Below are 26,840 nucleotides of genomic sequence, written 5' to 3'. Positions count from 1 at the left end.
AGACAATTGCAAGATGAGGTCAACGTAGTGTACTCCTGAGAATGAGTGGAGCCTTCAACACCACAACATTAGAGGCACATTGCGTTGTGATGGGGACCTGCTCTATAGACATAACAATACATTATAAAGCTGCACTTTACTGGTTTAAGAGGGACAGATTGGGACTAACTAACAATGAAGTATGCGTATGCAGAGAAACTGGGACACCAAAACATGTCACACACAACGGCAATGACATCGCCACAATAATACGTAATCCTGATGACTGGAAAACAGTAAATAGCGTAGACGGTATTGTATCCAACACTCTGCATGAAGATTGCCAGAATCTCCAATGGCATGTTTCGTTTCTTCCAACTTCCAACTCACAACTGGGACCTCCACTCTCAGACGGGAGTGGGGGTTCACCCATCTTAGGTGGTCGTTCACAACTCAGGTCATACCTCCAGAACTCCTGACAGTGGGACAATCAGCAATTGGGTAGGTGACTGCTCAGGCAATTAACCCTCCCTGGGCCTGGACTGTACCAGGGGGTTTGTCCGAGGCGTACCGGTCCACCTTAGGCTGGGAATTGTGTGTTACCCAGTCACCTATTACATGTCAAACGCATGAACCAGCATTCACAAGAACAAAGGTAAAAAGAAGAAACTTCAAAACCCTGAAGCAGAGGTACAGGAGGAGTTGGAGATGAAGACAGATAGAAAAACATGAGGGACTGTTCTGATATTGGGCTACTGAAACTGCAACATCCACTTCCAAAAATATACAAGACATGTTCTCCAAGGGAGGGGAAAAAGAATAAGAATAGGAGGAGGACGAGGAGAGACAAGCAGCACGGAAAGGAAGAGGTGCTGCAAAGGCTGGGGGCCCGTGGTAGCCAAGCACAAACTCACCAAAGAGTGTGAGTGTGTGTGTGTGTGTGTGTGTGTGTGTGTGTGTGTGTGTGTGTGTGTATTTTTTGCTCATGAAGGCTGTGACTGAAAGCTTTGTGTACGTGTCTTTCATTGTGCCTGTCTGCAACGTAACATATATTTTTTATGGTAAGCAGCACTCTACCTTTACCTACTTTGTTGATAAAATAAATATATAATGTGACTGGTATCCGTTTAACGTAAGTTTTTCTTTTTTGCCCCTTGCCCACAGATCACTTTTGATATCTACCTAAAAAACTTGTTAAGAGACAAAATTCTTTTAAAGTATTAATATCACGCTAAGTTGGTACAAACAAAAATAACTTAACATTTTGAGTTGTATCAACATTCATGAAATAATAGTTTGAGATTGTTCAATGCTCACCTTTTGACCTCGGGTCATATAAACGCACATGCCTGTCAGCTGAGGCTGTTACAAGTGTTCTGTTCAATGGGGACCAATCAGCATCAAAAAATGGCTTGTTCCCAACAAGTTCAGTTTTAATGCCACCAAGTTCAGCATCCCATGTTCTTAATGTGTGATCCCAAGAGGAAGTGCATATTTCACTGGAGTCAATCCACAAGGCAGAAGAAATGCACTCTTTATGGCCTTTTAAAGTAAGTACAGGAGTCTGAAAGTGAATCAACAGTACAATGAAACATTTTTCAAAATAAACTGCCATAGAAAAATACATATTTTCTATATACATACAGTAAAAACTTCTAAGGGAAAGAATATGCGGGTCAGAACATCTCCATATGGTCTTACAATTAGCGGATGTGGTTACTTCCTATGAAATGACGTACAGCACATATCTGGGTAAGATGGATGAATGGTTACAAAATGAAGTTTTTATCTGAGTGGTTGCAGTTAGTATGGACTAAAAATGTGCAACAGTGAAATACAGTGCTAACACAAACCCACTTCAGTAAAAAAATACATAATATGAACAAAATACTAAGGAACCTATCACTTTTTAATGGCCTCTACAAATCTTTACTGGGGTGGGAGTGTTTTCAAACTACATTCATTACTAACAATAGTTGAAGTTTGACCAGTTTTAACTGTAGTGGCATGATAGAGATGGCAGAAAAACCATAACACAATAGGGCTGAATTTAGAGATTTGTTGGAACTCAGTTCTTAATTAAAACTGAAGCCTTACAAATGCCCAATAATTACTCCTTAAAATAATATCATTAATGCATGACATGATGCAGTGGACGTTACAGTTAGTGCAACAAACATATGAACAATAATGTTAATATATCCATGCCCCTACACATGTACTTTGTACTGTGTACTATATAGCTATGACAGTTTAATAAGTCACGGCTGAAAAATACTAACGCGAATTCTTTACAGACGAATGTAAAAACTGATAGAAGGCGACCTCGGGGAAGATCAGTTTGGATTCCGTAGAAATGTTGGAACACGTGAGGCAATACTGACCCTACGACTTATCTTAGAAGAAAGATTAAGGAAAGCCAAATCTACATTTCTAGCATTTGTAGACTTAGAGAAAACTTTTGACAATGTTGACTGGAATACTCTCTTTCAAATTCTGAAAGTGGCAGGGGTAAAATACAGGGAGTGAAAGGCTATTTACAATTTGTACAGAAAGCAGATGCCAGTTATAACAGTCGAGGGCCATGAAAGGGAAGCAGTGGTTGGGAAGAGAGTGAGACAGGATTGTAGCCTATCCTTGATGTTATTCAATCTGTATATTGAGCAAGCAATAAAGGAAATAAAAGAAAAGTTTGGAGTAGGTATTAAAATCCATGGAGAAGAAATAAAAACTTTGAGGTTCGCCGATGGCATTGTAATTCTGTCAGAGACAGCAAAGGACTTGGAAGAGCAGTTGAATGGAATGGACAGTGTCTTGAAAGGAGGGTATAAGATGAACATCAACAAAAGCAAAACGAGGATAATGGAATGTAATTGAATTAAGTCGGGTGATGCTGAGGGAATTAGATTAGGAAATGATACACTTAAAGAAGTAAAGGTGTTTTGCTATTTGGGGAGCAAAATAAATGATGATGGTCGAAGTAGAGAAGATATAAAATGTAGACTGGCAATGGCAAGGAAAGCGTTTCTGAAGAAGAAAAATTTGTTAACATTGAGTATAAATTTAAATGTCAGGAAGTCGTTTCTGAAAGTATTTGTATGGAGTGTAGCCATGTATGGAAGTGAAATGTGGACGATAAATAGCTTAGGCAGGAGAATAGAAGCTTTTGAAATGTGGTGCTACAGAAGAATGCTGAAGATTAGATAGGTAGATCACATAACTAATGAGGAGGTGTTGAACAGAATTGGGGAGAAGAGGAGCTTGTGGCACAACTTGACTAGAAGAAGGGATCGGTTGGTACGACATGTTCTGAGACATCGGGAGATCACCAATTTAGTATTGGAGGGCAGCGTGGAGGGTAAAAATCGTAGAGGGAGACCAAGAGATGTATACACTAAGCATATTCAGAAGGATGTAGGCTGCAGTAGGTACTGGGAGATGAAGAAGCTTGCACAGGATAGAGTAGCATGGAGAGCTGCATCAAACCGGTCTCGGGACTGAAGACCACAATAACAACAATGTATATAACATATAATGTGCACATCTCTTCTTGCTCCTCCCCTCTCCCTCTCTGCGGCCATTGCCTCCCTATCTGTCAATCTCATTCTCCCATCTCTCCCCATTCATGCCCTCCCCTCTTTCTGTCCATCTTGTCTTCCTCTTAATTTACTCATCTAATCCTCAACCCCCCCCTCTCTTTCCATCACCTCCTCCCCCTCCCTCTTCATTTTTACATATCATCCTGCCCTCTCCCTCACTACCCCTACCCTCCCAGTCCTCTCCCCCTAACCAAACCCTCCTCCCCCCTCTCAACCTGCCCCCAAGGCATGCCCTTCCACAAGTGTAGCCCCAGCAAGAGAGGTTGGTAAAGTAGGCTGCCATCACTCTCAGAACACGCCTCTTGTTAAGTACAGCTTGCATGCCAAGGGCTTGGAAACACTATCCGACAGCGTGTAGGCTGCCATGCAAAGCAGCCCAATACTACTTCAATACAACACACTGGTCAACATACCTGCCGTGGAATTGAAAACAGTTTCTTGCCCCTGATGTGTAGGTTGCTCTGCAAAGCAGGTGAATACTGTTCCCACACTATTCACCTGTCATGCAGGGTAGCCTACACAGCAAGAGCTATTTCATTGAAACAGTCTTTATGTTGATCGTCTCAGGGCATGGAGTTTTTGTGTCAAATTTGGCTTACTTTGGTCCAGCGGCCTGGGAAGAGTTCTTACCCATCCATTCGGAATTTTGGCCCATTCAGGAGTAAGGAATCCAGCAATCAAGTGATTTTATAAAGAGTTAGTGTAGTGCATGCATTTTAAATTTGTCGATTTTAAGGGGGGGGGGGGGGGGGGGGAGGTGCTTGGTGTGTGTGTGTGTGTGTGTGTGTGTGTGTGTGTGTGTGTGTGTGTGTGTGTGTGAAACAATTATCACTGAGGACAGAAGTGGTGCAGATGAAGTACATTTTGTAGCAAGTGTCTACCATCACTATCAATAGTTTTCTTTTCTCAGAAGGAATTTTAGGTAGCATTCACAATCCACCAGGAACTGCTTTTCTAAAACACACACTCTACTATAACACAGCACATTGGAAAGAAATGTGGCATCCCAGATTTACAGATGTGAATATAGGTTATCGACTACGATAACGATGAAAACGAAAATAAGGAACTAAACGGACTTTGAACACAACTTATGATGTGCCTTGACTGACAACAAATCAAATATAAAAAAAGGTTGTTAGAAATATAGAGTAAGCAATTGTGCCATTGAATAATTAGTTCTTGGTTTAATTAAACACCAACCCAATCAAACATTTATCTTTTGAAAGTTAAAAAAGTTTTAAAAACATTTCTTTTCATATTAAAGTTTAATTAGGAACTAATGTTGGTGATGGTAGAGCAGGGTGGTGGAGTGTTTATAAGCTGGTATCTGATTTCAGTCAGGGGTAAAAAGGGTGGGCATCACTGGCCTAAAGGATGCAAATTACTCATTGTTTTCTTATTTGACTTTCCTTTGCCCATGAATGAAAGAGTTGGCAAAGCAAACATAAGGGTGCACAATAACTTTGGTGTGAATTCGAATCAGCATTAATCTGGATCAAATACAGACTATTTAAAGTGTAAAAAATGGCTCTGAGCACTATGGGACTTAACATATGTGGTCATCAGTCCCCTAGAACTTAGAACTACTTAAACCAAACTAACCTAAGGACATCACACACATCCATGCCCGAGGCAGGATTCGAACCTGCGACCGCACAGGTCACGCGGTTCCAGACTGAAGTGCCTAGAACCGCACGGCCACACCGGCCAGCCCATTCTACGTGTAATCTTGCATAAGTTCCATAACATCAAGCAATTACAGGACATGATACTTTTAATTCCTTGAAACATTAGAAGCCGATATGAATGTAATGCCAACTGTGTTTGCTGTTGTATTTAGAGGTGCAACAAATTAAAGATTGAAATATGATCTCCGAGATACTTTACACCTGACTGATTGTGGCATGTTTCCAGATGTTTCACTTGATTTGACAAAAGTCAAATGGCGTCATTGATTAGGCTGGAAACTGAATAACACCGCAAGTTAAATTTTGATTAAAGTTTACAGTAAATACACCGCAAAAAAAGAGGGACAACATTTTAAACACACATTTTTTTTTCAGGAAATTATTGGAGTGAAACAAACTTTTGTTTTGGAAAATGAAATCTTTATTTAACAGAAAAGTATACATCTTCCCATCACACATGTTTGGTGTTATATTTGGCTGGTTGTTTGCTTTAATGATTCAAGGGACCAAATTACGAGGTCACCAGTCCCTCCTACCTGGAACAGGCAAGCAAATGAAACTACACACCAAAGGATGGCCTAGTGTACTAAACCCAAGGAAAGAAAATCCCAAGCTCTAACGAAGATCAACAAAACCTAGAGAAAGGAATAAGGAAATAGAAAAAGGGGAAAGGAAGAAAGGCAAGCGAGGTGCCCCATTCAGACAGCACCTGGAGGCCTCCAAAGGCAGAAAGTGTGATGGCTGACATAAACCCCCCGCCCCCTCCCCAATTACAAGAAGCACCTAACCCAACAATAACCATAAAAGACTAGCAACAAGGACATGTGAGAGCAGCACACACAAACAGAGGAAGAACACCAAGTCGTGTGTGTGTGTGTGTGTGTGTGTGTGTGTGTGTGTGTGTGTGTGTGTGTGTGTGGAGATGATGGGTGCCCAACAGCATGGTCATCAGTGCCCTTTTACTTATAAAAACAAACGAATGTGAAGATAAAAGTGTTGTACAGCATGCACTTGAAATGACCACACAGTCACTCTGTATCACAAGCACTCTCACATGCACTAAAATCAATTAGAAGGGAAGAGAGCTAATCAAGAAATTAAAACACAGAGATAACAAACCACAGAAGAACTAAAAGAAAAGCACAGGGAAATGTGACTGGCGGACCACTTACAAAAAACTAGGGTGAGCTAGCCACCCTTTGACACATTAAGAACATCTCCTTAAAATCTTCTTAAAAATGCTGGACAATTCACAAAACGAAGACCCTAACCACATCAGTTTGATCATTACATAAAATAGACGGCAGATCCACTGGCAAATCCACCACAGTCTGCTGGCTGGCAAATAAAATGCAGTCCAATAAAATGGGGCGCACCGTGAACTGCACACCACAAGCACCACACATTGAAGGGTCCTCTCATCAGAGTAAGAATCCATGTGTCATGGGGCTGTGGCCTATGAGAAGACGAGTAAAGAAGGACCTCGTACCGCCGACATGGCTGGAAGGAAGGACTCCATGGCAGAGTTATGGGCTTAATGGCATGGAGCTTGTTATCGGTCACTGCCAGCCACTCATCTTCCCATTGACACATGACTTTGTACCTCAACAATGAGGTGATAACATGCAGTGGGATAGCATACTGAAATACCAGAGGATCATGAAATGCCTCCTTGGCTGCTTGATCCACCCTTTCATTCCCTGCAATTCCAATGTGCTCAGGTACCCAGCAGAAAGACACCTACTACTCCAGTTGTAGTTGTAGGAGGACATTCTGGATTACTCTCTGGATTATTCTATCTGCTGGCTACGAACATTGGAAAGAGTAAACGGCGCTCGGAGAATCGAAGCAGATGAGAAATCTAACACAGTGAAAATGTCTCCTCTTCTCCAGTGCTCGCAAGATTGCATATAATTCTGCATCAAAGATGGTTAATTCTGGAGGCAGTCTGACCTGGAGGACACGATCTGGCAAAATGACAGAACAACCAATAGCGTTCCCCTGCCTAGACCTATCTGCTAAAACAGTTACATGGTCGTGGTACTCAGATAAAATATCAGAGAACATTGCATTACAAATGAAAGCAAGAGTGCTATCTCTCCTACACCACACCAAATCTAAAATCACACTGGGCCTCTCCAGTAACCAGGGCAGCTGGCAGTTAAAACTCTGGATTTGGGTTTGTACTGTCTCCACACCGAGTGACTCCAGCACACGCTGCACGCGGATCCCAAATGGCATCATGGCTCGTGTATGGTTGGAAGAAAGGCATCCCAGAGGTGGATGAGCAGTTGACGTTGGAGCTGCAAGGAACTTACATGCCTGACACGCCATGAGAAACTGGCGCCAGATGGTAAGTGGCGGTTCCCCCACCTCAGCACAGATGCTAGGTATGGGACTGGTCCGATAAGCACATGTGGCTAGCCAAATCCTCCCATGATGGACCGCGACAATGAGCCACATGTAAGAGGGCCTTGCTGACCCATACACCGTGCAACTGTAGTCCAGCCGTGAACACACGAAAGACCAATAAAACTGAAGGAGATGTGCCCTGTCCACTCCCCAAGACCTGTGGCTAATGCACTTGATAATGTTCAGTGCCTTCAGGGTTAAAACTGACAACCCATCTTTGCAGCCCACTCCTCTAACCCCCGCCATGTAAGTCGCAACTAACAGCTCGCCGTTGCAACACTGAAGGGGAACAGAAAACTGCAAAATCATCTACAAATAAGGAACACTGTACATGACTACTTACCACAGCTGTGATACTGTTGATGGCTTTGGCAAAAAGGGTAACACTTGAAACACTGCCCTGAGGAACACCATTCTCCCGCTCAAACTGATCATACAGCGTGTCACCAACTCCCATCCTAAAAAACTACTTAGACAGGAAAGACTGTATGAAGATGGGGAAGTGGCCACGAAAGTCCCATTGATGCAGTTGTGCGAGACTACAGTGTCTCCAAGTAGTATCATTTGCCTCCACATGAGTCCTGAACCCATTCATGTTCCACTGTAGTATGGAAGCCATGCCATTGGTGCAGTTTTAATTTACCCCTACCTTTGAACCGGGGAGGTGAAGCACTTTAAGAGCAACAGGGAGTGGAGGGGCTGCCTGGATATGAGGTGTCTAACTCCACAATATCCTCCTCATAAGTCAGACTGGAAAGAATGACATCTGATGGCACTCAGGACAGCTCTTGACCCAAACGTCGTAAGCCTTTCTGTGCACCCTGACCCTTCGAGGATGAGGGAGAAAGAGGGCATGTATTGGGTCCAGCATCTGCACCATTGAACATGATGCCCAGCTTTATGCAAGACTCCCGTAATCTAGATGGAATTACATAAATGCTGCGTACAGCCGTATCAGAGTAGAGCGGTCCGCACCACAGATTGCATTGTTGAGGCATCAAAGAGTATTGAGGTGCACCAACATGTCCATTTTAGTTGACTAAGGTGGGGTAGCCACATCAACTGAGCTAGCATCAAAGACCCATTGCAAAAAACGACCAGAGTCCACAATGTTGAAGTACTGGCCATCAATGAATAGATTTGGATGGGAATAGACTGCACAGTGATGAGAGATATGCATAATATAGGCATTGGCAGCTAAACAATGGAAGCCATGAGTGGAAGCCCAAGACTGCACTCAGTGTATCGCTCTCTGTAGTGTGTCCAGCGATGTCCATCATGGACAAATAAAAATGAATGCTAAAATCATCAGCATACAAAGAGGCAGAAGCTGTAGGCTCTGCAGTCACCACAAGACAATTGATAGCCACTAAAAAGAAAGGAACACTCAAAACAGAACCCTACAGAACACACTTCTCCTGAAGAGAAAATGTGCTAGTGGGGGTGCCAACCTGTACCTCAAAAGTGCAACCTGAAAGAAAGTTCTGGATAAAAATTGGGAGCAGGTCATCCAGGCCCCACTCGTGTAAGACTATGTGGTATATACTTTATGCAGATCAAATAAGACTGCAACGAGGTGTCGACTCAGGGCAAAAGTCATTCGGATAATACACTCCAGGTGGGCTAAATTATCTACAATAAAGAGGCCTTGGCGAAAACCACCCTAGGTGAAAGTCAAAATGTCCAGAGCTTCATGGATCCAATACAGCCTTTGACACACCATACATTCAAGTAACTTGCAGAGGACATCGGTTAAATTTATCAAATGATAATGTCAAGCTGAAGTGATGGTTTAGCCAATTTCGCAACTGGAGTAATGACACTTTCATTAAAAAGGACAAGTATGTGACACTGGTTAGTCACCAGTGAGTGTTGAAGCATTTGGTTGTGCAGCTGGTCCTGTACAGGAGTCATGTTGGTGCAGAGAGCGAGGGCACTGGCAAATTCCCACTTACTAAATGGGCCATCATAAAGCTCCAGGTGGCGGGAAACAAAAGATAAATGGAGACATTTCAGACAGTGAGAAAATGGAATGCGGGCAAATAGTGGATTGACACTGAGGCATGTGTGAAATGGCAACCAAATTGCTCAGCAACAGAGTCCAGACTGGTGAGGGTAACACCATTCAGGAAAATTTTCAGGACCCATGTAAGAGGACAGCGGCCAAAAATGTGCCTCATCTTTGCCCACAACCGTGAATAAAAAAATCCGTTTTTCAAATTTAATACAATAACAGCCCGGACATGAAGCTGTTTAAAGGCCAAGAAGTGGTCGAGAGATGGATGCCATTTGTAGAGTTGGAAGGCACAATTTGGAGGGGGGGGGGGGGGGGGAGGGAGGGAGGGGGTCTTTAATAACCACAGCAGTTGTGGGGTCCACCAGGGACAGTCTTCGGTTGGGGAGAACCTGAGGAAGAAGCACTCACCGAAGCAGCTGCTGAAAGGGTCGTGTCAGTCAAACTCCATACAGACTCATCAATACCATCATGTGGTAGAGTGGTTAGAATGGCAACCAAGGAAAAGGCATCCAAATCTACATTAGTAAAGGCTCATCTGAGAGGGTGTCCAGGCAAGTGATGTCAGAGAAAAGATAAGACGATTAGAAAATGAGTGCTGTCACACAAATTGCCATGAACTCCCCACTGAAGAGAGATGAGGAATCCAAGGCTACAGAGGGAAAAAGCAATGGCCGAGAATGTGATGTGTGCCCCACTAAAGTGTGTGGGGGCTTCAGCATTGAGGAGGCAGAGGTTGAGCCCTTCCAGCAAGTCGTCAACAATCCTGCCCCAGTCGGTTGCAGCAATATCACCCCATGAGGGTTATGGAAATTAAAACCCTGAAAGAGAAGGTGGGAGGGAGGCGCTGAGGAGAGAGGGGGCAAGAAGAGCAGCAAGCATAGGAGGCTGGTCTGGGGGGAGATAAAGACTGCATATTGTTATCGCAGAGTCTAAATGGTTCTAAACGGCCACCACTTCCAGTGCAGTATGAAGAGGAACCCAGGAACTATCAGCGTCCATGTGGACCGATGAGCGGACACCACCGAATGCTCACAAAAGGCTTACCCAAATCCACCAGAAGGTTTGGACACACACCACAAAGTATCGACGAATGAGAACCAACAAAATGAGATTCCTGCAATACAATACACGCTACAAAGTAGAAAGAAGAGGTTGCACTTCCAGAAGGCGAAAATCAGTACAATTCTACTGGAGGAGAGTAGTACAATAGGCTGGATGAACATCGAACGGGCCTGAAGCGGTCATAGTGCTGAGTCAAGTATGTGGCCAGTAAGAATGGGGTGGCATCTATGAATATATGATTGGAACCAGATTGAGTGGGAGTGGGGACAGTTCTGGGATGATGGGGGGGGGGGGGGGACACACCTCTTCCTATTTTACATACCCTCCTCTTCTCTTTCGGAGGGCGAGAAGGAGATGTGGTCAGGAAGAGAACAAGTCGCAGCTGTATCAGGCTACAAAAGAGAATGAGCGGCCTTGAGGCTCAAAGTGTGTGGGTCACACATTCAACTCTAAGTAACAGGCTTCTTGTACTGGAGATGCCAGGGAGGGAAGTTCCTAGAGAGAATCTCAGCCTACCTCCGGTGGGTGTTAGAGAAGGTTTCTTCTTTGGCCAAGAAGAAGAAGCGGTTCCATGAGGGGACAGAATGGGAACCACCAGGGAGGAGGAAAGGGATGGAGGACAGGACAGAGGTAAGGAGGAACGAGGAGGAGGAGGAAAGCACTCAACAGAAGCTATGGTAGATGTTAAAAGCTATCAGTTGGAGACTGTTGAATTTGTCAGGTAGGGTAGACAGTTGTGTTTTGAATTCTTTAATCTTCCTTTCCTTTTTATACATCAAACAAACAGTCCACACACTTGGGCGGTGAGCTGTAAGGAGACCCCACATGGAGAGGGTGGCTGTAGTCATCGCAAATAGGGTCTGCCTCGCATAATAAAGACATATGACCAAAACGGAGACACTGGGAACAGTGCAAGGAAAGTGGGATATAGGATTACTGACTTTTTCCAGAAGGGTATCTCCTTGAAATGGCAGGATTGAAGCTCCAAAATCAATTGCTTTTAGGACCTCAGGACGATATGATCCCCGTGCTATGCTAGATTAGTCCTGAGTTCCTCATCAGATTGAAGGAGTCCCTATGAAAGATAATGCCCTGGGTCATAATTAAGGACTGGTAAAGAGTGATGCTCATCAGGATGCCTCCTAAATGCTTGCAAGCACAAACAGAAGCTGATTGACTGACAGAAGAGGTTTTGATCAGTAGGGAGCCAGTTCGCATGTTAGTGAGTAAGTCAACTTCACCAAACTTATCTTCAACATATTCTGCAAAGACGAGTGGTTTGGCAGCAGTGAAAGTCTCCCTGTCTGTTCTGGAACAAAATAAGGAATCCTTTGCCCTTGAGGAGAAAGGTTTCTGAGTCCCACAACGGTGCGGCAGCAAAATCTGTCCATTTCCTGGACTGCTCCTTCAGTATAACATTAGCTACTATGATGATATTACATATACGTCCACCATATTGTGTTAGATGAAAGCAGGACTCCTCTGTAAACAATACAGTGCACCAGGGACACAGCAAATTTAAGTCTATCTCTCATGTGCTGACCAGTTAATCAACATATACGGTGAGGTGGTCTTAGTCTAAAAATGGCCTATTGGAGTCTGTTGTATATTGTTTGGTCACTGACACTGCAGCTACCTGCTGCACTTAGATAATTTTGTAGGTCACAGGCAACCACAATGCACCAGTGGAAAGAAAAGTTAACCACATATTGGTCATCTCTTGTCAAAGTTTTCCGTTTCCTCTCTCACCCTTGTTTTCTTTAGTATGTGTCAGTTTCGCAAAATTGTTTCCAAACCCTCACAACAGAAGATAAAGCCACATTAAGCACTGTAGGCACTGCACAAATAGTCTAAACCTTCCTCTAGTAATGCCATTGCCCAAACATGTTCTGCATCAGTAAGATGCCTCATGTTGACTGGTGAAATGTGCACAAAGAGTTCGGAAACTCACTTGTTACTTACACTCACTAGATGGGAAGGTGAGTCACTGCTCATCCATTTCACTCTTAGGCATAGCATGATATGTTTGAATAATGGCACTAAGCCAAGACTTTCAAATGTATTGAGAGGATTATTCTCATCATTAAAACACATGGGAAAACTAAGAGCAAAAGAATATATCTTAATCACAGACTACATATGTGGTACACTCAATCAAATTCTTGTCCTTCAGTTGTTTTAAGCATTGTAGTTACACATTCAAGAGAGATTTACTTCTATTTGATTAGAGGTGGAGGGGATTATTGTTCATCGTCGCGTTGACAACAAGATCATTAGAGATGGAGCACAAGCTCGGATTAGGGAAGGATAGAGAAGGAAAGCAGCCGTGCCCTTTTGAAGGAATCATTCCGGCATTTGCCTTAGGCAATTTACAGAAATCATGGAAAATCTAAATCGGGATTGCTGGACATGGGTTTGAACTGCCGTCCTCCTGAACCGAATGCAAGTTCAGTGTGCTAACCTCTGCAGTTTGATTTGATTAATATGCCATTTCCCCATATCTGATTTTTTTAAAAATTAGATGGCTGTAAATCTCATTTAGTGACATTCTATGTTTGGTTGGGAAAATAAACTATGCATAGGGAGTAAAATTTTGAAATTACGAAAGATGTACTGACAAAATTGAAGCTGTCTAATGGATCACGAGTCATACATGGATAACTCAGTAAGCACTGTCCATCACAGGCAAGATTCTGGGTTTGACTCCTCATCTGACACACAGTTTTAATCTGCCAAGAGGTTTCAATAAAGCAGATAATCACTTATCATATAAAAATTACTTCGTAGTTGTTTCTGGCATCTACATTCCAATCACTGTCACGTGCACTGTCTTTTCCTCCCTGTGCTGAAATGTCACGCCAATGGCCAGAATAATGTGTGACACAATTCGAATGACATAAACATCAAATTACTTCATTTGCCATGGTGACAAGACAGCTCCTGCTCAGTCTCAAACACAATAGCTAACTCAACTGCTTGTGAACACATGGGAGAAGTGTCTTAACCATTGTTAGGGTAGTTCATAAAGGTATAAGGAAGGAAATGAAAAGAAGGAAAGCGGGAGGTCAAATTCCTCTCGAATAATCCATATTCTCACTTCATCTTATACAGAAATGATGGTTTCTCTTTTCTGAAAACATATCAATAACTGACTTACACATAAGATAAAGGAAATGCAACCACTGACCTACAGTGAACCAAAGCATGGAGCACAGAGACATGTAACAAGAATCAGTATTCACACTGGCTTTCAAGCTGTTGCTCTTTTCTTAGCACAAGTACATTAACTGACACAGCAGACACACCACACAGCCAGCTGGATGCACACTCCTTGGCCTACAGTGAGACTGGTTATTGATACTCTATTATTGAAAGCAGTTGCACAAACTGATGGAGGTGGGGAGAGGATAGGGAAGGATGCAAGAAGGGGATGGCAGGAAATAGGCAGATCTTTTTAAACGGGTGACTCCAAAGTCTCACAACAAGACGAACGGAATACAGAGGATAGAGTGAATAGAGATACAGGAACAGGGAGGGGTGGGAGAGAAAGTGGAGATGAACATGCAGGAGAGGGGTAGGAAAAGTGGGAGGGAGGGGAGGAGTGTGTGTGTGTGTGTGTGTGTGTGTGTGTGTGTGTGTGTGTGTGTGTGTGAGAGAGAGAGAGAGAGAGAGAGAGAGAGAGAGAGAGAGAGAGAGAGAGATTGTTTTATTGCTTCACTATTATAGCTGAATACACATACCCTAATTTGTGATTTTCCATGTTCTCCTTTAAACCTCTTAGTGGATGAAACACCATCTGTATGTGTTTGCTCCTCCAGTGCTTCAAACAGAAATATTACAAACACACTAAAACAAATGTTCTTAGTAATGATACTTAAAATCATTCAATGCTTACAAAATGAAAAATATTGATCACAGTAATGTTGGAGCACAGTAAACCACATTTATTTATTCTATTTATTGCAATAGTGTTTCTAGTAAGGACATTTTAATTTTCAGAGGGAATAAAAATATTGAAAGTATGCACCATAAAATGTGGAACTCAGCACTGCTGGATGACCCCCTCACCACCTACTTCCCGTTTGTACCAAAACCCTAATTTTATTATCAGAACACTATTAGAAATTCACATCTCACTAATAATACACAAGACACAATAATTTAGTTGCTGCATCAGTATATGACAACTTAAATGGGCCTACTTTTACATAATGAGCAATTAAACAACCCAGCTTGAAGGAAACGTCAGAAGATTACAGTAAAACAGCAAAAAATACTTCACGGAAAGGTTTGTTAAAAAAATGACTACATCAAGCAGCACTGCCTTCTGGATTATGTAAGCCTATCTGAAACTCAGATTTTTATCACAGCATGTTAATTTCCCAGTTAAACCTCTCTCAAAAACAAGAAAGGAAATGTGGTTATGGTAAAACATACCTCACCACAGCTCAATCTCTACTACTTTATGACATTGTAACAGGTCTGAAACTACACTGCTCCAGCACACTTTGACTTATCATTTAGCACATCTCACACCTATTTTTGCACAAATTTTCACCAAGAACACTGATGGATGCTGTGTTACCATACTACTATTTTCATTAGCTCCTGAATATAACGTAAATAAATACATCATTCCATGACAATAAGAAACTGCTTACTGCTTTGACTCAGTAGTTGAAAATAGATATTAGTATTAATAATAGAGAAAAATACTTGACCCTTTGTATATAATCACTTCCTTATATCCTTTAACTTTTCAAGAAATATTAAGAACGTCTATCATATGCAGTACACTCACTTTTCCTTACTGAAAGTGCTTGCTTCCCCTGTATTAGTTACTAAATTGCTAAATTTTACTAACTGGAGCTTTTCATTATCTCTCCATACTGGAGCTTTTCATTATCTCTCCATACCTAAATAGTTATTATACTTGCAATAAGACTATTACTACGTCTCTACATCGAATCACAAGTTGTCACTATTCAAACTACTTTCTCTCAACCTAAAAATCTTTTAATGTGTTCCTGTAAAGAGAGAAGAAGTGTGAGTCACTTTGAAGAAAACACGTATTTGCGTATCTTAGCAATGCCAAATTTTGTCAACTATTCTGGGCAGAAGTGCCAACTTGAATGTTACCAAAAAGTCTGCCTTTATCTTCCAAACTTACAGACTTGTATTTTGTCTCCTAATGCTCACTTTGCGCATTGTATTTTACTGTACTGTACTTCACTAATACACTTTTAGGTGACCACAGTACACATATAATTTAATATGATTTGGCATATGGGTTTCAGCAAGTAATCCTTGTTGCGTGCATGTGGCAAACAATGATACAAACATTGCTCGTTAATGGTCATGGTGAAGTGAATGCAAAGGGAGGGATGTATTCAACATTTTTCACTAAGTGAGCTTAGTGCAGATGTCCTCTACAGAATGGCAACATTCCACTTCACAATAAGAAACCAGTCTGAATTACCACAAATCTGAATTTGTGGGGGTTTACTGCAGTTATTAACCTCTGCTTGTAATAATGGTGCCATCTAAATTGTGTGACACACTCCAGCCCCAAACACATGCTCCAGTACTTCTATGGCAGCAAATATCAACAATTAAGAAACACAACAGTATAATATTTCACATTAAATATAATAAACATATAACATGAAACCAAAGCTAAGTTAGTTAATAGAAATTCATACATACAAGCTGACCAAATCTTCAGCATTGCATCCCAACCTCCAGTTGCTAAAAGAACAGCATTTGGGCTCACTCCAATGCATTCCACAGACCTTTCATGTCCGCGACAAATGTGAATACATTCAACAGAATTGTTTGAGACATTCCATTCCCATATCATAGTAGTCTGATCTTGAGATGCACTACAACAATGATCAAGTACCAGCACTGACAGAATGTAAAGAATTTCACAAGATGTGTTGATGTCTTGTCATACTAACCTGACAAATGATGCTCGATTGTCATCAAGTGAAATCCATGAGAGAGCTTTTACTGGTCCTGTGTGCCCAGGTATTGTTAATTTGTGTTTTCCTTTGCTTGTCCATATGTGCAAAGTGTTGTCATAGCAACCTGAGAGAATCCTAACAGAAAGCAGACACATTTTATGATTGAGCAATCCAAACATTGAAACAGTGAGGTGGAGGTGCTTCAATGGTGAAAAGAACAGCTGAAACAACTTTTATACGTAAATCAAACAAGCTTTTCTTATACATAAAACACTGAGCCCTAAATTAACTAACACCATAAACCTAATTAGGACTGGCAATAGTACTATAATACTGTTTATGTATGTGTGAGTGTGATTTTGTGCAACTGATCTAAGGCATTTTAATCTACCAACAAATAAAGGAAATCATTATGGAAGACAAATTACTTTTCAGTGAATTCTGTGACTCAGTAAATAATTAGTTTACTTATCTTTGGGCAAAAAAGATTGTAAAAAGTTACATCAAATAGTTCAAGTAATTGACACAAGGAAGGAAGGGCACACAGAGCTGAACACTGTGTTGGCCACTAAGTCAACAGGGACTGAGCACAAGCTCAGATTGGGAAATAGATATTGGCAATAGTTCCTAAATTATTTAGGAAATTTAAAGCTGAATAGGTGGACAGGGGTCTGAACAGCAATCCTAACAAATGTGAGTCACATGTCAACCACTGCGCCACACTGCATGGATAATTCACTAATCAGGTGATTTGCACAGTGAGAAAATGCTAAGGTAGTACTCTGCAAGGTTTGGTTATGGAAATCTTATCTTCCTCATTACAAGTTAATGACAAATCTGGCAGATGGAAAGTCCCAAGCCAAAACAAGGCATCTGGAATAGACAACATTCCCTCAAAATTATTGAGATCCTTTGAAGAGATACACAAGACAAAACTTATTCTAGCTGTTATGCAAGATATAGGTGAATTATAATAATCCCAATTTGAAGGAAGGCAGTACTGAAAGCTTGAAAAGTGATACAAATTTTTATAGAAATATGGTAAGACTGGTAGAAGCCAACATCGTAAAAGGTCATTTGGTGTTCTGGAGAATTGAAGGAACCTGGGAGGCAATACTGACCCTATGAGCTATCTTACAGGAAAGACTGAAGAAAGAAGAAAGGCAAAACTCTTTGAATTCTGAAGGAAGCAGGAACAAAATATGTGGAGCACAACATTAGCTGCAACTTTTACAGAAACCAGGCTGCAGTTGTAAAAGGCAAAGGACATGAAAGAGATGCAGTAGTTGAGAAGGGAGTGAGGTTTGGTTGTAGCACATCTCCCACATTATTCAATACTTAGATTGTACTAGCACTAAAGAAAAACCAAAGAGAAATTTGGAAGGGGGATTTAAGCTCATGGAGATGAAATTAAATCTTTAACGATTGCCAATGACATTGTAGTTCTGTCCGAGGTGCCAAAGAACTTGGATGAGAATGCAAACAGAATGGTTAGTGCCTTGAGGAAAGGTTATACAATGAACATCAACAAAAATAAAACAAGGGTAACGGAATGTAGTCAAATTAAATCAGGCAATGCTGAGGGAGACCGATCAGGAAATGACACACCAAAAAATATAGAACAACTTTGTTATTTGGGCAACAAAATAACTGATGACAGACAAGGCAGAAAGTATGTAAAATGCACACTGGGAATATTAGTAATTAATGTGTTTCTAAAAATAGAGATTTATTAACAACTAATATAAATTTAACTGTCAGGAAGTCTTGTGTGGAAGTATTTATCCCAACTGTAGCCTTACAACAAGGTGAAATGGACAATACACAATACAGGCAAGAGAAGCTTTTGAAATGTGATGTTACAGAAGGTTAGAGGAATAGATCAAATAAATGATGAAGTGGTACTACGTGGAAACGGGGAAAAAAAGAGAGCATTACGGCACAACATGACAAAGAATAGAAGACACCCAGAAGCATAAAGAAACAGTAAATCTGGTTATGAAGTGACAAAAATTGACAACAGTAGATAGGTTTCAAGTGGGTGCATGTTGCAATAGTTGTGCAGAGAAGAAGAGGCTTGGACAGGATTGGCTACCTTGGAAAGCTGTAACAAATCATTCATCAGTTGGTAGGCTGAAAAAGGTGGCAGCGGGGGGTTTAAGAGACCAAACAGCAACATCATCAGCCCTGTGATCACATGGAGTTATTGATGGCTGCCAGAAATTTTATCAAAACGTTAAAGAACTGAGGGATTAAAATCAATACTGATGCTACAGCTGAGAAGTAATTAATGGAGGTAAAAGTATTTGAGTTGGTCTGGTATGCAGGTTAGAGAGCTGACAAGGGCTCCTCCAGGGCTTATCTGTGCCATTAGAAATCTCACCAGCACCTGATTCCCACTAACCCAAATAAGGGCAAAGACATTTACTGAGTTAAAATTGCCTTCCAGCTGGAAAGGGAACAGCAGTTCAACCAATGGTAATAAAATAATATGACCATGTTGAGGTTCTTAAAGTATGTCCTTCTATGTATGCAATCACAGATGCACAGGAATAAAAGGAATGAAATAGCACACACAAAAATTTGCAGAAAGAATGCATACATGCACGAGTGTTCTCGTGTCTACATGCTGCCTCGTTGCACAAGCTGTCTGCTACAGATTCTCTTTTTCGCTTGTGCTGTGTTTATTGTAATGAAAAGGTGACAGAAAAAGGAAACGCAAAAGCAATTGTAGGTAAAGAAGTATCTAAATAACAGAGGTATGAGAAATATAGACAATGTTTTGCTTGCAAATTTTAGGAGGGGGTCACAGTGAGATTTTAGATTTTCTGCCATGGAAACTGCAGCAGCAAGACTGATAATAACATATCGTTAGCTACTGACTGTAATTTATATGCTGGTATCAGTTCTAACTATTTAATTCATATTTCAAAATGAAAGCATTTCAGTGATTAATCTTGAAACTACGAAATGCTTAAGGGGGGTTCTTAGTCGTTACGTGAAGGCCAATTGACTTTCAATATATCACTTGTATTTTATTTTATAAACATAGTTGTTTATACAACTTTTAATCATGAAAGAGAATGGAGGTTGTTTTCCAGTTTCATATCTTTTGCATCATCAGTGTCCTTCCTTCATACTTCTAGTGTTTTCTTTGAGGAGCTACACATCCCCATCATTTCTTCTGTGCAAATTTCAGGCTCCTCAGCTGTTGTGCTATTGAGTTGTCATAGCATGAATCTTCGCCCACAGTTTCCATATACAATTCTTGTAAAATTCTAGCTTCATATTCTCTGTTCCCTGAAACTTACAGTAATATGATCAGAGAATTTTTATCTAACACTTGATGCCCAGAGCATTACATATCAAATTTTTATTATAATCTTTAGAAATGACACTCCATAAGAGTTTTCTTTGTCTGCAATCAGTTGTAAATGTATGTGGGCTTTCAGTCGGGTCAACGGACAATATGCACCTAAACTGTTTTCCAACCAAAGCTGAAAAGCAATGGGCTTTACGTATAGCCTCCATTTCCACGAAATTACACTTGTACAAATGCATATGCATAATTTTGCTGTTAAATATGTCTGCACATGCACAATGTTGAACAGAAAAAAGAAATCAGCTGGACGTACCTATCAGGGAGGTTATGGTAAAAGGTACACCACCAAGGTGTTTATAAGAGATTAATGCCTGGGACTGGATAGGATTCGCTGTCTTAATTAAGACAGACTTTGCAATTTACTAAGGGAAGAGAGTTCACAAATACACTGCCAATATTCTCCACAAAGAACAGTGGCTTAGTAGAAAGAAAGGACTCTCCATCCATTCAGGTGCAAACCAGGAATTGAGGGGAGAAAGTGTCTGCTAGTCACTTGGTCACATGGTTTTGTGTTCCTCAAATAGTGTGGCAACAAAACAAAGTTCCTAGGGTCTATAATGAATTGTGGTCTGTCTGAAGAGATTGCCAGAACCTTGCAGCCACCAGCTGTTGTTATTGGCTTCAGTTGAGACTGGTCTGATGCAGCTCTCCATGCTACTCTATCCTGTGCCAGCTTCTTCACTCCAAGTAACTACTTCAACCTACATTCTTCTGAATTTACTTAGTGTATTTGTCTCTTGGTGTACCTCTACGATTTTTACCCTCCACGATTCCCTCCAATACTAAATTGGTGATACCTTGGTGCCTCAGAACGTGTCCTACCAACCGGTCCCTTCTTTTAGTAAGGTTGTGCCACAATTTCCTCTTCTCCTCAGTTCTATTCAGTACCACCTCATTAGTTACATGATCCACCCATCTAATTTTCAGCATTCTTCAGTAGCACCACATTTTGAAAGCTTCTATTCTCTTCTTGTCTGAACTATTTATCATCCATGTTCACTTCCATATATGGCTACATACACTCCAGGGTATTCCAGTCAACATTGACAAAAGCTTTCTCTAAGTCTAAAAATGCTAGAAAAGTAGGTTTACCTTTCCTTAATCTATCTTCTAAGATAAGTTGTTGGGTCAGTATTGCCAGTGTTCCAACATTTCTATGGAATCCAAACTGATCTTCCCCAAGTTAAGCTTCTACCAGGTTTTCCATTCTTCTGTACAGAACTCGTGTTAGTATTTTGCAGCCATGACCTTTTAAACCGATAGTTTGGTAATTTTCACACCTGTTGACATCTGCTTTCTTTGTGATTGGACAACTGGTAACTGATGCCTAATATCTACCATGATGATACCTACGCTGAATGAGGGCTCTCCCCACAGATGCCACAAAGTTAGAGCAAAGGCGACCCGTTTAGTAAGTTCTCACATCCCAACTTAAGAGCAGCAGAATATTATACAATTGCTAGAATAACAAGGTCCTTTCAAATTACTAGAAATATCAAAATTTAATCCATATTATTCGGATTCTTTCGACAAACACAAGACGATCTCAGACTCTGTCAACAAAATTTCAAGAGATTAGTCAGGTATATTTCCAGAATGTTTTGGTATAAGAACCTGTGGTCTCCTATGGCTTATTATGGAGTTACTTGGTTTGCTATCCCCAATTACATTTATTTCAGTGGAAATATGTTCACAGCAGTGAAAAAACCTGTAATATGCAATCAACAAAATTTGCAACACTAAACAAGCCTCATTTGTGAAAGTACTATGATGTTCCAGCCATTGCACGAACAGCTCAGCACTGTGTCACACACTGCTATTCCAAAGCATTCTGTGAACCTAATCACATGGTGCACATGCATCAACTCTTCACTGTAAATCTATTCATACCATTAAGTAACACAGTCAACCAGAATAAATTTTTCCTTCTGCAGTGAAATGGTGCTATGAAACTTCCTGGCTAATTAAAACTTTTTATGGAATCTGGACATGACCCTGGGATCTTTGCCTTTCGCGGGCTAACCAAGCACGCTCATGACCCTTCTTATAAGCTTTACCTCCAGTAGTACCTCATCTAATACCTTCCAAATTTCATAATCCTCCTGCAAAACTTGTGAGACTAGTGCTCCTGGAAGGTGGGAGAAGAGGTACTTAGTATGAGTAAAGCAGTGAGGACATGTAAAAGTTGTGGTTTGATAGTTCAGTCAGTAGAGCACTTGCCCGTGAAAGGCAAACATCCTAGATTTGAGCCCAAGTCCGGCATGCAGTTTTAAGATGACAGGAAGTTTAAACACTGTTAATGCACAACTAACAATGACAAGAAAATAAACTTAAGATGGAACCAAAGAACTCAGAATACAAATTGAGAGTAAAGTGGACATTACTGTTGTTAACAGCAAGTATCAAGCGTGAACGGAACACTTTTTTTTTTCCTTCCGCACAAGACAGACAGTGCATAAAATGGACATATGCACTTTTGTGCAGATATTTCCAGTGCGACTCAGGATAACATGAGTAAGAAATTACTCTATGAAAAACCACCCGGGGATCCTTTTGCCAAAATGTTCAGAAAATATCCCTGAAGAACTTTCGAAATTTTGTCTGTGGAGTTTTGGTTCTTCCTATATGATGTACTGGGCATTACAAATAATTTATAATGAAAGAAATTAACATTAAAATTTATTATCTGAATGACGAGATTTCTGGCTTATGCATAACAAAGTTAGACCTATATGTTTATGACATACCATTTATTTTTAATTTGTACAGCGGAAACCCAGTCGTCGTGTAGAAGACAGTCCTTCGGTTCTGGGGCTGGGAAGCGTTCCACATATTCTATGTCAACTGTGCCTTCACTAGATATAACTCTTTCTTCAAGATGTTCCAGAAGTGAAACACGAAGGAATTCTCCGGATAGCAAGAAATCGAACTCTACATCATGCCACTCTGACGTCCTGTTTTCTAATTCGCGAAAGATACAGAAAAATTAATTACTGTTTCATGCCATTACTAGGATATCCTAAGCATATTTTACAAACCTCTTAGCAGCTCGTTGACCAATGCGTTCAGTTCGACGCACGTTACATTGGAAGCAACAGAAAACGGCGTGTCTGGAACTGCATACCTGCACAATGTGTCATTGCGTCAGCAGCATTTACAATGGTAAATATTAGTTGATATTAACATCACAAATGCTTTTTTCTGTAAACCACCTGTACTTACTGACTTTGTTTCGTAAACAACCGCACTTGCAGCTCCGCCACAGCCATCATTTAAACCACTAACAAACCAATCCAAAGACTTTCGTTTCACAACGCAAGTTACTTCAATAATCTACGAACTTCAAAACACTTGCTAAGAAACATACCCCAGTCAAATTGTTAGCTAATGTTGCCGTCAATGATCTCTGATTGCAACGTACTCTATGGTTGCAAGCGTGCAACCATAGAGGATAAAAATTTATGGCGTGAGCATTAAGATGTCCAGAACGAGAATTCTGTACGCAATATCTGCTGCAGATCAAGTCACGTGATTTCGGGACGGCTCATTTTAGCCCTACAGCGCTTAGTATATTTTGAGTGTTATTACTTCACTGCTATACAGAGATAAGCTTCGGAAGTACAGGGAACTTAACAATTGATGCCGGGAAATGATGTTGGCTTACAGATGTGAAGAGCAATGGTACTGTGCTATTTTGCCACAGTATATAATGCAGGTTTCGCTATATTTTCGTTTTTTCGGTAACGGGATAAGAAGTGACAGTAAACAATATTTTTGTTACGTTTTCTGTTGAATTTATTCATATCGTTCAATCACTGTTGTAATTAATTACATTACAATGACACTGTAGACGGCGCTGAAATGTCACGAAAAAAACACGTATGCATACACCATAATTATTCTACCACGCAAACATTGGAGTTGTTGGAGTTGGATTCATCTGGTGTGAGACATACCTGGAGGGTGGGGGGGAGGGGGAGAGCGAACCGCACAATAACCCTGGGTTCGGCGTGGGGCGATGGTGGGGTGAGTGGACTGCTGTAGCCTGTTGTGGGGTTGTGAATCACTGAGGGCTACAGCAAGGATGAAGCCTCTCCGTCGTTTCTAGGCCCCCAGTTCCATACAATACGGTACAATATCTACAATACAAGACCTTATAATACCATATCTCGATATTTTTCAAAATAAGTGCCTCATATCAATATGACATTCACAAATATATATCTGTTATACATACCTACGAAAAGTGCCTGGTCCTTCTTTCACATACTTTTCATCTATATAGACGACAGTACTGTACTGTTGGTGTTACTAAAACTCAAACATGCAGAAACATACATAAAACAAGAAGAATACATTTAAGATTCGCCATTACTGCAAACTGTAGACAAGCTGTGTCATCCCAGAATCACCTGACTAGCCTGGTTTGATGTTGAAAGCAAGCACAATAGGCTAACCTAAAGCCACAGATACATATACTACATGGCTGAAACATGGTCCAACATCAAACCGTGCTAGTCACGTAATTTTGGGATATGCCTGTTTGTCTACATTTTGCGGTAGTAACGAAACTTTAATATTACATCTATTCGCCTTGTTTTATATCTGTTACTGCACTTTTGAGTATTAGTAACAGATGTGATGCAATATTGTTGTTGCAGTGGATGTAAAGACAAGTATGTGAAAAGAAGACTAGTTACTTTTCATAGCTATGTACAACGAACGTATAACTGTAAATGCTACGCTGATGTGATGCACTTTGTATGTTGAAAAAATGTCAAGACATGTTACTATAAAGTCTTGTACTGTAGAGCTAATTTCTGCACTTATGAGACAAATGCTAGACAAATTTTTCAAATGCGTTTGAGTAAACTGCCAATAAGTGTGTACATACTTGTGCTTTGTTCATATGCAGATAAAATTTGTTTATTTTCTTATATTTGTATTTGTTATTCTATAAATGATGGTCTTATTAATTTCTTCCAAATTATGCAGGCAAGTGTATATAACTAGTTCTGCATGAGATAGTTTACTTGTGTTCTAGTTTCCTGAAGCATGAATAAAGAATCAAATATCTGAAAATAATAGTGGATAAACAGGTAGTGTGATAAGCTTATTTTTGTTAACAATTTCATAGTTACAAATGCATTCTTTTTATGTGACATTTCGATGTCTGGTACAGTGTCATTGTAAGGTAATTCAGTAAAACAGATCTGACAGTATAAATAAGTCCAACAACAACATAAAAGAATGTTGTTGGATATTACATCTTCCTGTAACCGAAAAAAAAACACAGATAAAGAGAAATCCGAGCTAAGACATTGTGGCGATAAAACACAACACTCTTGTTCATCATATTTTTAAGCTGACTTCAGTTTCACATATCAGATTGTTAAGATGTTTATGAAACAAGTATACAAAGTTCTGCAGAACTTCTGAAGGTGATCTATCTCTACTAGTGAAGTAATAACACTCAATATATGGCAAGCACTATATGGACTGAAATTCACCATGCCAAAATCACTTGACTTGAACTGCAGGAGATGTTTGTGAACAAAATTCTCCTTCTGTACATCTGAATGCTCACTCCATACATATTTACCCTGAACCACCAAAGAAACTGGTATAGGTATGCATATTCAAAAAGACAGATATGTAAACAGGCACAATATGGCGCTGCGGTCAGCAATGCCTATATAAGACAACAAGCATCTGGCACAGTTGTTAGATCAGTTACTGCTACTACAACGGCTGTTTATGAAGATTTAAGTGAGTTTGAAAGTGGTGTTATACTTGTCACACAAGCGATGGGACACAGCATCTTCAAGGTAGCAATGAAGCGGGCATTTTGCCATATGACCATTTCACAAGTGTGCTGTGAACATCATGAATCCTGTGAAACATCAAATCTGCAACATCGCTGTAGCCACAAAAAGATTCTGCTAGAACGGCACCAACAATGACTGAAGAGAATCGTTCAATGTGACAAAAGTGCAACCCTGCAAATTGCTGTAGATTTCAATGCTGGGCCATCAACAAGTGTCAGCACGCAAACCACTCAACGAAACATTATCAATATGGTTTTCAGAGCCGAAGGCCTACTTGTGTACCCTTCAGGATTGCACAATACAAAGCAACACTGACATTGGACTGTTGATGACTGGAAACATGTTGTTTGGTAGGATGGGTCTCCTTTCAAATTGTATCAAGTGGTTTTCTGACCCATATGTAAGCATCCTGTCTGATCACCTGCATCAATTCATGTCCATTGTGAATTCCGACAGACTTGGGAAATTCCAGCAGGACAATGCCACAGCCCACACATCCAAAATTGCTACAGAGTGGCTCAAGGAACACTCTTCTGAGTTTAAACACTTCTGCTGGCCACCACACTCACCAGACATGAACATTACTGAGCATATTTGGAATGCCTTGCAACATGCTATTCAGAAGAGATCTCTCCACCCCTTCGTATTCTTACGGATTTATGTACAGCCTTGCAGGATTCATGGTGGCAATTCCCTCCAGCACTACTTCAGACATTAACCTAGTCCATGCCATGTCGTTGTGGCACTTCTGTGTGCTTATAGGGGCCCTACACGGTATTATGCAGGTGTACCAGTTTTTTTGGGTCTTCAGTGGATATTCCATATGGTTCAAATGGCTCTGAGCACTATGGGACTTGACATCTGTGGTCATTAGTCCCATAGAACTTAGAACTATTTAAACCTA

General features: G+C 40.7%; 1 protein-coding gene across 3 annotated transcripts in view; it reads right to left on the bottom strand.

Annotated features, from left to right (window-relative positions):
• Nucleotides 1–23,458, bottom strand: part of LOC124606830 (ribosome biogenesis protein WDR12 homolog) — a 60,312-nt gene extending 36,854 nt beyond the window's left edge. For 2 of the 3 annotated variants that reach the window (XR_006978739.1, XR_006978738.1), the window contains exons 1-7: nt 23,331–23,458; nt 23,147–23,232; nt 22,856–23,069; nt 16,721–16,861; nt 16,467–16,642; nt 14,501–14,580; nt 1,297–1,543 (exon numbers count right to left, since the gene is read on the bottom strand). Coding sequence is in view for 1 of the 3 variants with exons in the window: in XM_047138905.1 (XP_046994861.1) it covers nt 1,297–1,543; nt 14,501–14,580; nt 16,467–16,642; nt 16,721–16,861; nt 22,856–23,069; nt 23,147–23,232; nt 23,331–23,380 (994 nt within the window). In the remaining 2 variants the exon portion in view is untranslated. The remainder of the gene's footprint in view (nt 1–1,296; nt 1,544–14,500; nt 14,581–16,466; nt 16,643–16,720; nt 16,862–22,855; nt 23,070–23,146; nt 23,233–23,330) is intronic. The other variant, XM_047138905.1, reaches the window with a different exon arrangement.
• Nucleotides 23,459–26,840: the final 3,382 nt, after the last annotated feature.

The sequence above is a fragment of the Schistocerca americana genome, chromosome 3, assembly GCF_021461395.2.
Source record: "Schistocerca americana isolate TAMUIC-IGC-003095 chromosome 3, iqSchAmer2.1, whole genome shotgun sequence".
Classification (NCBI taxonomy): Eukaryota; Metazoa; Arthropoda; class Insecta; order Orthoptera; family Acrididae; genus Schistocerca; species Schistocerca americana.
Note: the sequence above shows the minus strand (reverse complement) of the source record. Positions and strands in the feature narration are given on the sequence as shown.